Source organism: Moschus berezovskii, chromosome 3, assembly GCF_049115385.1.
Source record: "Moschus berezovskii isolate FMDL1 chromosome 3, NW_MosBer_1.0, whole genome shotgun sequence".
Taxonomy (NCBI): Eukaryota; Metazoa; Chordata; class Mammalia; order Artiodactyla; family Moschidae; genus Moschus; species Moschus berezovskii.
The window spans coordinates 44,636,735-44,650,995 of NC_142462.1; the positions used below are offsets into that span (position 1 = coordinate 44,636,735).

Sequence of the window (14,261 nt, forward strand, 5' to 3'; positions counted from 1 at the left end):
TTTCTCAGCTGTTTGTAAGACCTCCTCAGACAACCACTTTGCCTTCTTGTATTTCTTCGTTCTGTAGACTATGGTTCATTTCCAAAGACAAGACAAGAAGTTTATAGGGGTCAGGTAATCTCTGCACTTACTAGAAAAGCCTTGGAATGGCAGATATCAATGACTTTAGAATATCAGAGAGAAAGAGAAAAGTTGAATTAGAACAGCAAGAAAAGGACAGGATAGATAATGTGGAGTAAATGAGCTGGTTATTGGGAAGTCAAGATGAAAGTGTAGAAAAGTGTATGCAACCTTCATAGGGTCCTCAGAATTTTGGATTGTGTGCAGATTCATGATTTATAGATGAGCAGGGCTATTTATAGATGCTGCAATGGGTAGTATTGGCAACATTCTATTGCAAAGTTGTTTTTCCCCTACAAAATTTTATATATTGACTGTTATTGTCACTTTGCCAAACTACATTTTTTTAAATTGAAGCCACTTATAGCACACATAATGAAAATTAATTATAAAAATAACCATTAATGAGAATTTTGAAATCTGAGAACACTTAGGAAAAGTCCTGTAGTTATGCAATTGCACTAGGAACCAATAAAGCAGTAATTTTCTAGAATATATTTATTTTCAATATCTCATTTATGTGAAAACATACTGAAATATTGTTTATGATATGGCATCAATTTCCACATATATATATCCCAGTGATTATTTATGTAGTAATCATTCCCTAAATTATTAAATATTAGATATCTATGCAAAGGCAATAGCAAGCCACTCCAGTACTCTTGCCTAGAAAATCCCATGGATGGAGGAGCCTGGTAGGTTGCAGTCCGTGGGGTCGCTAATGGTTGGACACGACTGAGCGACTTCACTTTCACACATTGGAGAAGGAAATGGCAACCCACTCCAGTGTTCTTGCCTGGAGAATCCTAGGGACGGGGAGCCTGGTGGGCTTCCATCTATGGGGTCACACAGAGTCGGACACGACTGAAGTGATGTAGCAGTAGCAATGCAAAGAGAATGTGATAAGGAATACAAATGATTGAAAATAGAATTCCAAATTATTGACAGAACATGTTATATTCTTTTAGAGATTATTCCAAAAAAATCAATAATGGCTTTTGTGGAATAAAAGCCCATTTCCATGTTTATCAATGAGTCTCCTTTTTACTAACCTTTTTTCCTCATCAAGTCTCCATTTATTTGGAATATTTAAGGGACGTCTCAACATAGTTAATACTGTGTGATGAAATGATAAAAATTGTGAATTTCAGCACCTGCATCCTTTTTGAGAGGAGTTAGAAAACCACATGGGCCTTAAAATCCATATATTTATTTATAAAATCCAGTTTGTTCCTAAATTCCTTGATGTTTCTCACTGGAGCCTTATTTACAGTACTTGTTTTATAAATAATCAAGGTTGAATATATTTTTTTCTGAGAAATTAACTTCTTATTAAAGTTGGCAGATACATAATGGTTTTTCTGGTTTTCTGGACAGGCTCCCCTTTTTCACCTGGAATCGCACAGATCTGAGAGAGGAAGGGGCAGATGTCCCTTTGATCCCAGCTCCTCCTTCATCTCCACTTTAATAGGTAAATTTCATGGCTACAGACATCAGGTAGTATCATATTGATTATGAAACTTCAGTTAGAGTCTTTGGTATTCCTTCATATACGTTGCTGTGTCATAGTTATTTATTGGTGCTGGGAGCAAGGATATTAATTTTCAAGCCATGCTCACTTGAGCCAGCTTTACTCGTGTAAGTACAGTGCTATGAAGTTACAGGGTGTGTCATCCAGAAAACACAAATTGTCAATACCTGCTAGAAGGTATTTTGTATTGTCATTTATTGTTCACAAAATACAATTATGTAAATACTTTATAAAAATATTGCTAGAGGAATTAAACTATTTTAACATATGTCTATTCTTTCTGTTTTAATTATTCTTTATGAGAACTTCTAATAGTCTTTTCCTGGTGCCTTTCTCTGTATCAGTAGAATTCAGCAGAAAGTCATCTCAGTTTAGAACTTGAGTCACTTATTTATATTCCTATTATTTTAAAATGTATGCCATAGAGGTTGACTGACTCAAACTGTGTCCACATTGGAATAATAGAACAAAACTGGCCATGTCAGATCTAGTTTTCAATTGGGTTTCAGTTGAATTAGATGAGATTCATGAAAACCTCACTTAAATCTCAGAATAAGACTTTTTCTTTCCCCATTGATGAATCATCAAAATATGATCAATTAATGCTTGATTTAGAGTTGATGCAAATGTTCCTGGATATTCTAGAGAAAACACATTCCCTGAATGTACTCCAGACATTTGATTCCAATTGGCCTTGCACCCCATTCCTGCTTCCCCACCATGCCTACATGGTTCAGTTCAGTCGCTCAGTCGTGTCCGACTCTCTGCGACCCCATGAATCACAGCACGCCAGGCCTCCCTGTCCATCACCAACTCCCGGAGTTCACTCATGTCCAAATGAGTACAGCTTTTATATATATGTATATTTACTTGTAGAACAAAAATCTTGTTAGCTTTAATCAGTAGGGACGTTTAATTTACTTCAGTTTCATAATTTGAAAGACCTATTAATGAGAACTTCACAAAGTAATTAGTTCTTCAGGAGCTTTAATAAAGAGGTATTTTTAAAGAATGTAAAATTTTAAAGAAAACACTAAGATATCCTGAGTTCCTTGACTTACCCGTGTGTGTGTGTGTGTGTGTGTGTAAACACAGTATGGAGAAGGGAGATTTTAAATATGGGAATAGAGTTGCTTAAGTCAATTTGGACTTAGTTGGAATCAAGCCTTAAGAGTTCCACTTTTGTAGAATGCCAGATCCACAAGTGTTAGAAATTCCTAGTAGGTTGGCAGCATATGAATTAAAATATATACATTTGATAGACTCATATAATTTTTCTAATGTTTTATTGATTTTTGTACCTTCATAGACTTAAGATTTGAATATGTCTAGAGGAGTGAGACTGTCTTATCTTTCTTTTACCATACAATATATCGCACAGAAGAGTCTCCTATGAATATTCTTCTTTAGTTGCTGAATCTTTTGTGACCTTCATGGACTGTGGCTTGCCCGGCTCCTCTGTCCATAGGATTTCTGAATGAAATATAAGTGTTCCTAAACAAACAAACCAAAAACAAATTAGGGGATAGTATTCACAAGAACCTTATAAAGGGTGTTGAAAGTCAAAAATTACACAGTAGGCACTCCTCTGGTAAAATCCTAAGACAATTAGAACACCATTTATTTTTAACATTTTTTTAACATGGTTAAAAATAACTTTTTTTAATCCATCCCACCACTCTCCACTCAGCCTTTCTGGAGCTTGTTTATGCGTGAAACCAGAAATTTAAAATTGAATTTTTTAAGAGGGGAAATATTACTGGAGGGACATTTCCAAGTGAGTTTCATTGGACTTCCAAATCAAATTACACTATGCTAAAATGTGAAGTGTTTGCCATCTGGGTGACTGTTTCACTTATTTAGAAGAAAAATCGAATCTTGAGAGTCCTCCAAGCTAAACACAAAAGTTATAGAATAACCCCTCCAAAGAGAAGAAATAAAAATATAATTCTTCTAATTTATCCACTAGCTTTCATCTCAAAGTACCTTTGAGAGATCATTCACTTACTGTGGATATGCAGCAGCCACTGGGATGGAAATCTGATAACCTTTGTGAGCCAGCAACTCTTTAAAAGACAGGAAGTAGAAATAATTCACTCAGATGAAAAAGCAGCAGGAATTTGAGTTGGAAAAAATGGAGCTACCTGAGTTGGAAATTGGCAGTCTCGGCGCAGCTTACTCTTGACAGGGAAAGAATGCATTAATGTGGTATTTTATGACCATATATGTTCTCTACTGTTGGGTTAAGACAGGACTTCAGCAAAAAGATGGCCATGGTTAGACCATTTCTGCTTCTGTGTTAATTATAGGTCACACTTAACTTTTAATGCCTGTTCACATTAAGATTCACTTTCATGATTTAAAAAAAACAAAAACAAAAACTCTGTAACCATACTCATAAAACTAACAAAGTCCTGAAAGAAAAAACATCCTCACGAATCAGAATTTCTCATAATATGTTAACTTTAGATACAAATTTTATTTTATTTAACTTAAATTCAGTTGACTTAAGATCACATGGAATAAAAGCTTACTGAAAAACCAAATAAGGAATAAACATTATTTGCTAGGTGATAGACAAGTTAATGAACATTTTATTAAATTTACGGTCTAATTTAGAATGGAAACGTTAGTAACTGAAAACGATTCTGTGTGAAGCAAGATTTAAGGAGTAAAACAAGCTCCTTGTTGAGCCGTGTCTGTATGTTCAGAAGCCAATCAAGATGAAATCATACATTAATTAGGCTTGCTTTTTAAACCCTACTTTGTATTAGCATAATTTATCATGGTGGCATATAAATTCATATCACAGGTGCAATATTTCTGTATGTTTAGCCACATTTCCCCCCTACTGTGATCTCTAATATTACATATAAAAGGGACTTAAATAAATATCTGAAGGCAAGGCATTACAGTCTGTTTTTAAAAATAGTTTGTTGAAATAATGAATTACTTAGTAAATTGAATTGCTGTATTACTTGTCTGTACCTTTCGAGTCAAGCAAAGATACTGAGAACTTACCTTGCCACTAAAAATTATTAAGTTTGCTGGCTGGCCAACCAAAACTCAGGGAATAATTTCATTGTGTCATATGTCGTTTTGGTCAGGAAGTAAAAACTACTAGCTGGCTTCTTTTTTTTTTTTTTAATCAGTTTACATTTGAGGTAAATGTAAATTTGCATGTAAATGTACATTTGCAATATTCTCTTCATTAAGTAACTTTAGAATTTCTTTGATAGTTTGTCCACTCAATTCTATTGTTCTTTTTTTTAAAAAAGTTTCATTCTGACTCAGATTTTTATTGCCAATTCTAGGTGTAATTTAATACATACCATACTTGAAGTGTCTAAAGTATGCTAATGTACATGTTACTAATATTTGGGGGAGAACCACTTAGATTTGTCAGGTACCTTTTCACACTTTGCTTTGAAAGTGTTAGCTTTGTTGTTAGAAGTTATTAGGATACTTAAAGTTAAAGACTTACAAATTTTATGTCAACATATAATCATGAATGAGATATTTCAGTCTCTGAAATTTTCTTTCCACACTTTTTACGTCCCATGTTACATTTTTCAGCAATAAGATTATACAAGTTTATAGCTACTGAGATTTTGTTCCCACACTTTTGTTTATCGTGAGACCTTTGTGAATATATACCCTCATTACAAATTCTGTAAACTAAAGGTCAATGTCGATTGAAGGAAAGTGAGTCAGAATTCATTCAGGGAAAATTTAAGTGATTATTTCAAGCTCTTAATATTATTAAAACCTTTTTTTTATATAAATAAAAGCTTCTATTTGATTAACTATATATTCAGGGTAGAATTATAAATGAATAGTTCTGGCACAAAATAGGACTTCATAAATATTAGAAAAATAAATGAAATCATCGAGATGAAGGTAAAATATGTCTTTATGATTACCACCTCTATAAACATAGTAAGTGAATGTGCTGATTCATTTCTTGAATTCAGCCCAACTGTGTAGACATCTACTTCCTTACCATAAACTACTGTGAATTTTTCTCACTAAACAATTAAAAACCTATATTTACAACATGGTGAGCAAAAACACTGATTAATAATCCTGTCTTTGAACTAAGCTTTTGATAAGTTTGATAAAATATTAAGGGAATGAAGTATGTTTCACTAAAACTTCAATTAGAGTATTTATTGTAAAAAAGGAGTTGTGTAGAAAAGTATTTTAATTATTCATTTTTCACAAGCTGGAATCAAGATTGCCAGGAGAAATATCAATAACCTCAGATATGCAGAAGACACCACCCTTATGGCAGAAAGTCAAGAGGAACTAAAAGCCTCTTGATGAAAGTGAAAGAGGAGAGTGAAAAAGTTGGCTTGAAGCTCAACATTCAGAAAACTAAGATCATGGCATCTGGTCCCATCACTTCATGGGAAATAGATGGGGAAACAATGGAAACAGTGTCAGACTTTATTTTGAGGGGCTCCAAAATCACTGCAGATGCTGATTGCAGCCAGGAAATTAAAAGACGCTTACTCCTTGGAAGGAAAGTTATGACCAACCTAGATAGCATATTAAAAAGCAGAGACATTACTTTGCCAACCAAGGTCCATCTAGTTTTCCCGTGGTCATGTATGGATGTGAGAGTTGGACTGTGAAGAAAGCTGATCGCTGAAGAATTGATGCTTTTGAACTGTGGTGTTGGAGACTTGAGAGTCCCTTGGACTGCAAGGAGATCCAACCAGTCCATTCTAAAGGAGATCAGTCCTGGGTGTTCATTGGAAGGGCTGATGCTAAAGCTGAAACTCCAGTACTTTGGCCACCTCATGTGACGAGTTGACTCTCTGGAAAAGACTCTGATGCTGGGAGGGATGGGGGATGGGAGGAGAAGGCGACGACAGAGAATGAGATGGCTGGATGGCATCACCAACTCAATGGACATGAGTTTGAGTGAACTCCGAGAGTTGGTGATGGACAGGGAGGCCTGGTGTGCTGTGATCATGGGGTCGCAAAGAGTTGGACACGACTGAGCGACTGAACTGAACTTAGAATTATTTACAATGAATTTGTTTTTGTATTTTTCCAGCTCAAATGATATTCTTCTTTTCTTTCTTACAAACAGTTATTTGTAGACAGTCTTTGGGGCTGAAACTTTTAGGGACAGATACTAGAAGAAAATAGAGTCTCTTTGTTCATAAATTAAAACTGTTAAATAACAAGCTTCTTGAGGAGCAAAAATGCAATGTTATTCATGTAAAGACTAATAGCTTTTTCTTTCTTTTGCACTATTTTCCCTGAAGCATTTTTGAAAAATCAGTATTTCATCCCGAGGTTTTCTTTAAATTGCATTTCATAGTTTTCATAAACTAAAAGTTTTAGATATATTCTCTTGTTAATTCATTATGCCATTCTTTGGTTCAACAAATGCTTATTGAGCATCTTCTGTGGTCTAAACACTGTGTAAGATACTGGTGACAAAAGAATATAGCAACATCAAGAAGTCTGCAGTCTAGTGAGAAATAATGTCAAACACAGAATACTATAAGAAATATGATAGAAATAGACATGAGGGCTGTGGAGGTACTGGGAACTACTAAAGTAACACAGGTTTGGTCAGGGAAGACTTCATTTACCTGGGCCATGGTCAGATAAATGGGGAGTAAAGCAGGAAGCAGGGAGGTAGAGAATTCCAGGCAAAAACAAACAAATATAAGGGCAGCAGAGAGGGGACTTCCTAAGTGGTTCAGTGGGTAAAGAATCTGCCTGCAATGCAGAAGATATGAGTTCGATGCTTGGGTCAGGAAGATCCCCTGGAGGAGGGCACGGCAACCTACTCCAATATTCTTGCTTGGAGAATCTCACGGACAGAGAAGCCTGGCAGCCAGCTGAAGTCCATAGGGTAGCAAAGAGTCTTTTAAAACTGAAGCAACTTAGCATTCACACATAGAGAAGCATGACAACCTCAGGAAATCACTCATACATCTCTCTGATTCTCCAAATAACTGAGGCAGTGAGATTCTGAACAGTTGGCCACAAATCACAGATTTGGGGCTGGGGGCTTAGTTTGCCAGGTTTCCAGGGCAGAAGTTTCCACTCTTATCCTGTCTGTACACAGAGACTAATGTTGAACATGACAATGATAAGTTACATTCACCTGTCAAAATACCCTGCAGATGTGTTTTAGTTTTTAATTATAACCGCACTTGACCAACTAAGATTAACATAGCATCAGTTACCATCAGAAATCATTGTTATAACAATGAAAAATAATACATGGCTCACAAATCAAGTTGGCTATTTGTATTCAGAATATCAAAATAAATGCCAGTTAAATGTATGGCCAAGTTCATACGTGTATTAAATGTCTCCATAGACACAGAAAACTAAAAATTTGAGTAGTTCTGTTCTTCTCATTGAAGCTCTAAAACATATTTTACTATTTGTATTAAACATATTTATTTTTAATCTATGAAAGTTTGAATTATCCAGATACTATCTTTATGCTCTATAAAATAGCAAAATATTGATTCATAAATTTTCTCTGTACAAAATGGTTATGATTTTTATGTTTTCAGCTAGAAATTGTATATTTGCTATAAGTAGTATCAATATTTATAATAATATTGTTTTTTTCTCATTTAATTACTATTAGTTAACATTTGTGCCTAAAGCTTTATTCTAATTTATTATTTTTCATTAAAGTGTTTATTATTTTCTTGGGAAAGTATTTTACCAAAAATCATTTTTATCTGTTACTATGAATTTATTTTGTTCTTTGTAGTGATAATATAATATGAAAGGAGAACCTTTCCATTCTGAGGAAAATCTAATGTTTCTAACAGAAACACATTTGTTTCAGTTTATATAGCATATAGTTTTTAGCACCTGTCTAGCTTCTTTGAAGTTTAAATCATACAGTTCATATTGTGTTATTTGAATTGTTCACAAGCCATTTTCTTTTATCTGAGTACAAAAAGGGAAATTGGGTAAATTGGTAATATATCATCTTTTCCTTTTTGCAGATAACCTGCCCTCTGTATGTATGTGTGCATACACACACAAGTACACACACACACACACATTTGGTATCATATGGCTCCATCTAGTGGCTGCATGCAAAATTTCTTTGTTAAATTTGTAGAATTGATAAAAATTAGTATTAATAGAACTTGGAAACTGTTCAAATTGGGATAAGTGCAACAAAATTGATGTGAAATAAAATAAAGATTATTTTCCATAATAACATTTTCACATATAAAAATTCTATAAATATTTTAGGAAATTAAAGTACATTAAAATCTTAAGAAGTATGAAACAGTTATGATTTTAAAGAAAAAACATTTTTGGTGCCTGTTATGCATTAAACATTCATCCTGGCCATATTAGAAAAATAAGTTCTGTTTAGGACAGTTTTACAAAATGACCTTTATAGTTTATTATTATTATTTTCATTGAAGTATAGTTGATTTATATACATGTATATGTTCTTTTTCAGATTCTTTTCCATTATGAGTTATTACAAAATACTGATTATAGTTCCCTATGTTATACAGTAGATCCTTGCTGTTTATTTTGTATATAGTAATGTGTGTCTGTTAATCCCAAATTCCCAATTTATCCCACACCTCTTTCCCCTTTGGTAACTATAAATTTGTTTTTTATGTCTGTCGGTCTATTTCTGTTTATAAATAAGTTCATTTGTATCATTTTATTTTTAGGTTCCACATATAAATGGTATCATATGATATTTATCTGTGTCTAACTTACTTCACTTTGTATGAATATCTCTTAAATTCATCCGTGTGAAATGGCCTTTATATTTTATGTAGAAGCTATAACCAAGTACAATATATATTTTTTTAAATTTCAGAAAAACCCTTGCTCTGGTGGTTCAGCAGTCAGTTAGCTCTTTTATGGGTCAACTTATTCATTTATTCCATAGAGTTGATGATCCCCAAAGCCTTTTAGTGAATTCAGCATGACTCTCTTTTATCTGTGTTCAAGTAGTGCAGGAATCCCATGGTTCATATCTCTAACCACTGAGTGCATTTTATCTCAAAATATTCTTTGTCCACATATGGATATGAAAATTCTAGTGAAGATAACACTGATTGATGCAAGTTATGTTCTTCCTCCCACCCTTTCTAGTTCCAAAGAACTTGCTTACATATGATTTCTGATATAACTCTTTTATACCAAATTATATTTTAAGTCCAGATACAAAGCATCTTTATTTTTTAGCTTTTGTTATTTTTCTTATTACACTTCTCACTTAGCATACATTGAATATATGTGATTAACTTAAAAAATACAGCTCATTTTTAAGTTCATTGTCTTGAAAATTTTCAAATACAAATAAAAATTGAGAGAAGTAAAAATTTATACCATTTACCTTGACTCACCAACTCCTACCAATATCCAATATCCTACCACATTTGCTTCTGTAACTCCTGTCTCTCTCTTTCTCTTATATAATATAATATAACATAACACAATATTATATATGTATATAGTTTAAAAGTGAATTCCTTTGTGGGAAATCTGAATTTCATCTGATTGTATCCTAATATAATTTTAAAGTATCCATAGAGGATTTTGTGAACCAAACAAAATCATTTATGGTTTTACTCACGTTTTTATAAATGAAAACTAGTTTACTGTAGTAACATTTATAAAAACTTATTTTTCTTTTTATTTAGGTCCCATTTGTTTATTTTTGCTTTTATTTCCAATATTCTGAGAGGTGGGTCTTGGAGGATCCTGCTGTGATTTATGTCAGAGAGTGTTTTGCCTACGTTCTTCTCTAGGAGTTTTATAATTTCTGGTCTTACATTTTGCTCTCTAATCCATTTTGAGTTTATTTTGGTGTATGGTGTTAGGAAACTATAAGTAAGGTGAAAAGACAGCCTTCAGAATGGGAGAAAATAATAGCAAATGAAGCAACTGATAAAGGATTAATCTCCAAAATATACAAGCAGCTCCTGCAGCTCAATTCCAGAAAAATAAATGACCCAATCAAAAAATGGGCCAAAGAACTAAACAGACATTTCTCCAAAGAAGACATAAAGATGGCTAACAAACACATGAAAAATGCTCAACATCCCTCATAATCAGAGAAATGCAAATCAAAAGCACAATGAGATACCATTTCACACCAGTCAGAATGGCTGCTATCCAAAAGTCTACATGCAATAAATGCTGGAGAGGGTGTGGAGAAAAGGGAACCCTCTTACACTGTTGGTGGGAATGCAAACTAGTACAGCCACTATGGAGAACAGTGTGGAGATTCCTCAAAAAACAGGAAATAGAACTGCCATATGATCCAGCAATCGCACTCCTGGGCATAAACACCGAGGAAACCAGAATTGAAAGAGACACGTGTACTCCAATGTTCATTGCAGCACTGTTTATAATAGCCAGGACATGGAAGCAACCTAGATGTCCATCTGCAGATGAATGGATAAGAAAGCTTTGGTACATATACACAATGGAGTATTACTCAGCCATTAAAAAGAATGCATTTGAACCAGTTCTAATGAGGTGGATGAAACTAGAGCCTATTATACATAGTGAAGTAAGCCAGAAAGAAAAACACCAATACAATATACTAACACATATATATATGGAATTTAGAAAGATGCAAATGATAACCCTGTATACAGGACAGCAAAAGAGACACAGATGTATAAAACAGTCTTTGGGACTCTGTGGGAGAGGGTGAGGGTGGGATGGTTTGGGAGAATGGCATTGAAACGTGTATTATTGTATATGTGAAATGAATCACCAGTCCAGGGTTGATGCATGTTACAGGATGCTCGGAGCTGGTATGCAGGGATGACCCAGAGGGAGGATAAGGGGAGGAAGGAGGTGGGAGGGGGGTTCGGGAGGGGGAACTCATATACACCCGGGGCGGATTCATGTCAGTGTATGGTAAAACCAACCAATATAATATTGTAAAATAATTAGCCTCCAATAACAATTTAAAAAAAAACTTATTTTTCTTGTAAGTTTTAAAATTCAATGTATTTATCAGTTTTTTTTTCTAAATCTAGTATAATAAAAGCAAGAATCTTTACTTTTAAAAAAATTTAATTTTTTGGCCATGCCCTACAGCATGTGGGATCTTAGTTCCCCAAACAAGGATCGAACCTGCACCCCCTGCATTGGAAACACAGAGTCATAACCCTGGACAGCCATGGGAGTCCCTCATCTTTATTTTTAAGCTTCCTTACAGTGTGTCCTATTTGCAACTCAGTTGCTTACTTTCCCAAATTTGAAATCATAGAAATATATTTATTCTGTTCAAATTTTTTAAAGTTTTAAAGGCCTTAATTTAGAGAATACTCTTTATACATATTGAACCAATTTTAAATATAGCAAATAAAGTTTATAAATATGACACTCAATTTTTCTTAAAATCTGTGAAAACTTGATCACATTTTTATACCTGTAACTTTAATAATTCTAACTCTATAATGAGTATACAACTAAATGTATTAAATTGGGAATAAAATTAATTTGAATTATCTTGAACTTAAAAGCACTTTAAATAGCCTATGGACACATTCCAGATTTAACAGAAAAGCATTCATACTTTGAGTTTAGTATACTTATCATCTCCATATTTTAGAACCTAACCTGAGTTACATGACGCTCATGAAGGAAGTAATTTTATCACCCTAAATGGAGGTTGTTGTTTCCAGTGATCTGTTGCTATCATCTGCTTCATGGCCAGAGATTTTTGCCCAAGACAAAATTCAAGTTGCATATGCCCATAACAATCCTTCTGGCCTCAGTTGAAGGGCACACTCATTACGTTTTGTTGTCAGTTTGACAAAAGAGGACTTCACATCCCTGTGCTTGAGAGGTTTTGATCTTTCTGGAAACCTAGTTTTATCTTTTTTTTTTTCTGTTAATTTATTTTTCTCTTATCATGAGCTATTTTTTTGTCTTTTTTTCAGGCTGGTCCCAAAGACATACAGTAATTTCTTGAGATCCTGCATATATTTGTGTATTCCTTGGTCTGATTTAAGTCTGTGATCTTCACCACATGTTACAGCTAGCTTCATTTATTCTGTTGACTGCCCGATTAAATCACGAACTCTTTCTATCGTTTCTATCTAAATGAAACACTTACAAATTAAATGACAACTAATTAAATTATATACTACTTTGTCAGACTTTGTGGTTCCTGCACTAAAGTCATGTTAGTGGAAGTAATTTCTTACTACAAGAAATATTTGAATTAACTGAGTCACATATAATACCAACACTAATTCTTTCAATGTGAAAATTGAAAGAAGTTTATTAAAATACCATAAAGTCAGCTTATTTATCAACTGATCCTATAGGTCTTAGCATATGCCCCTAAATGCTTTACTCTTAACAACAATTTTGGGTGCTGTTCCTATGTGTAAATGTGGAAACTGAGGCAAAGAGGTTAAGCAACTTGTCCAAGGTCACACATCTAGTAAGTGGTAGTGTCATGATTCAAACCCTGGCTATCTTTGACTGCACCTTTCCTGCTCTGTACTGTAGTGTTGATTTTTTAAGGCCATATACACGGTAAACCTAGATATGTTTATTGCAGTTGTGGTTTTATATGTTGTCATCGGGCTTCCCTGTTAGCTCAGCTGGTAAAGAATCCACCTACAAAGTGGGTGATCTGGGTTCAATCCCTGGTTTGGAAAGAGCCTCTAGGGGAGAGATTGGCAAACCATTCCAGTATTCTCGCCTAGAGAATCCCCATGGACAGAGAAGCCTGGCAGACTACAGTCCATGGGGTCTCAAAGAGTCAGACACGACTGACTAAGCGCGGGACAGCATAGCACATTGTCATCAGACCCAGAGACACTCACTTCTCTTTAACTGATGTTTTCATGCAGGTAGCGAATTGTTTGCTGGACTCTACAGTGACTATTGGGGCAGAGACGCTGCCATCTTCAGGAGCCTGGGACGACTGGCTCAGATCCGCACTGAGCATGATGATGAGCGCCTGTTGAAAGGTGGGGTCGAGGAGAAAAGAGTTTATGAATCAGAACTGAAAAGCAAGTCCAGAGCTGATGGGAAACTTGCCATTTTGATAATAATAACAATACAAATATAATTTATAGGTTTTGCAAATTTCTGCTTTTTTTCTTAGCATTAATCCCAGATTAAAATATTTTATGATATATGCATATCATTTTATATAAAAATTGATCAGCTTTATAATAAAACCAAATTACTCTCAGAGCAATACTTAGAAATCAGGATTTTAATGAACAAAGCAAATGTATGCAGAATGAAAACCCCTTTCATACAATAAGTTGTTGTCTCTTGTCAGTTGGTATAATTTTGCATGAATTGATTGCTTTTCTTTGCTTGTTTAATAGAATCACATTGTAGTTTAGAGACAAAATTCTAGGATCATCACAAGGCATTCATTTACATAGAATTCTTTGTAAGAAGTCATGTTTATATTTTGGCACATTGGTATATCTAAGAACTAATATAATTTTATAGTGAATAGTTTCATTATTTTCAACCTTTTTATTAAGCTTTAGAGTGCATAGTCATTATTGTCAACATTTTGTCAATAAAATATTTGACATTCTATATGTCAAAGGTCATTCACTCAGATCCATTC

The 14,261-nt window shown here is 34.1% G+C and overlaps 1 protein-coding gene across 1 annotated transcript in view; it reads left to right on the forward strand.

The window, feature by feature from the left end:
- The window catches only part of SEMA3E (semaphorin 3E), a 305,001-nt gene that overhangs the window by 232,077 nt on the left and 58,663 nt on the right, over positions 1 to 14,261 (forward strand). Inside the window, exons 5-6 of the mRNA XM_055420631.2 lie at positions 1,501 to 1,594; positions 13,519 to 13,638. Of these exons, the coding sequence (XP_055276606.1) occupies positions 1,501 to 1,594; positions 13,519 to 13,638 (214 nt within the window). The remainder of the gene's footprint in view (positions 1 to 1,500; positions 1,595 to 13,518; positions 13,639 to 14,261) is intronic.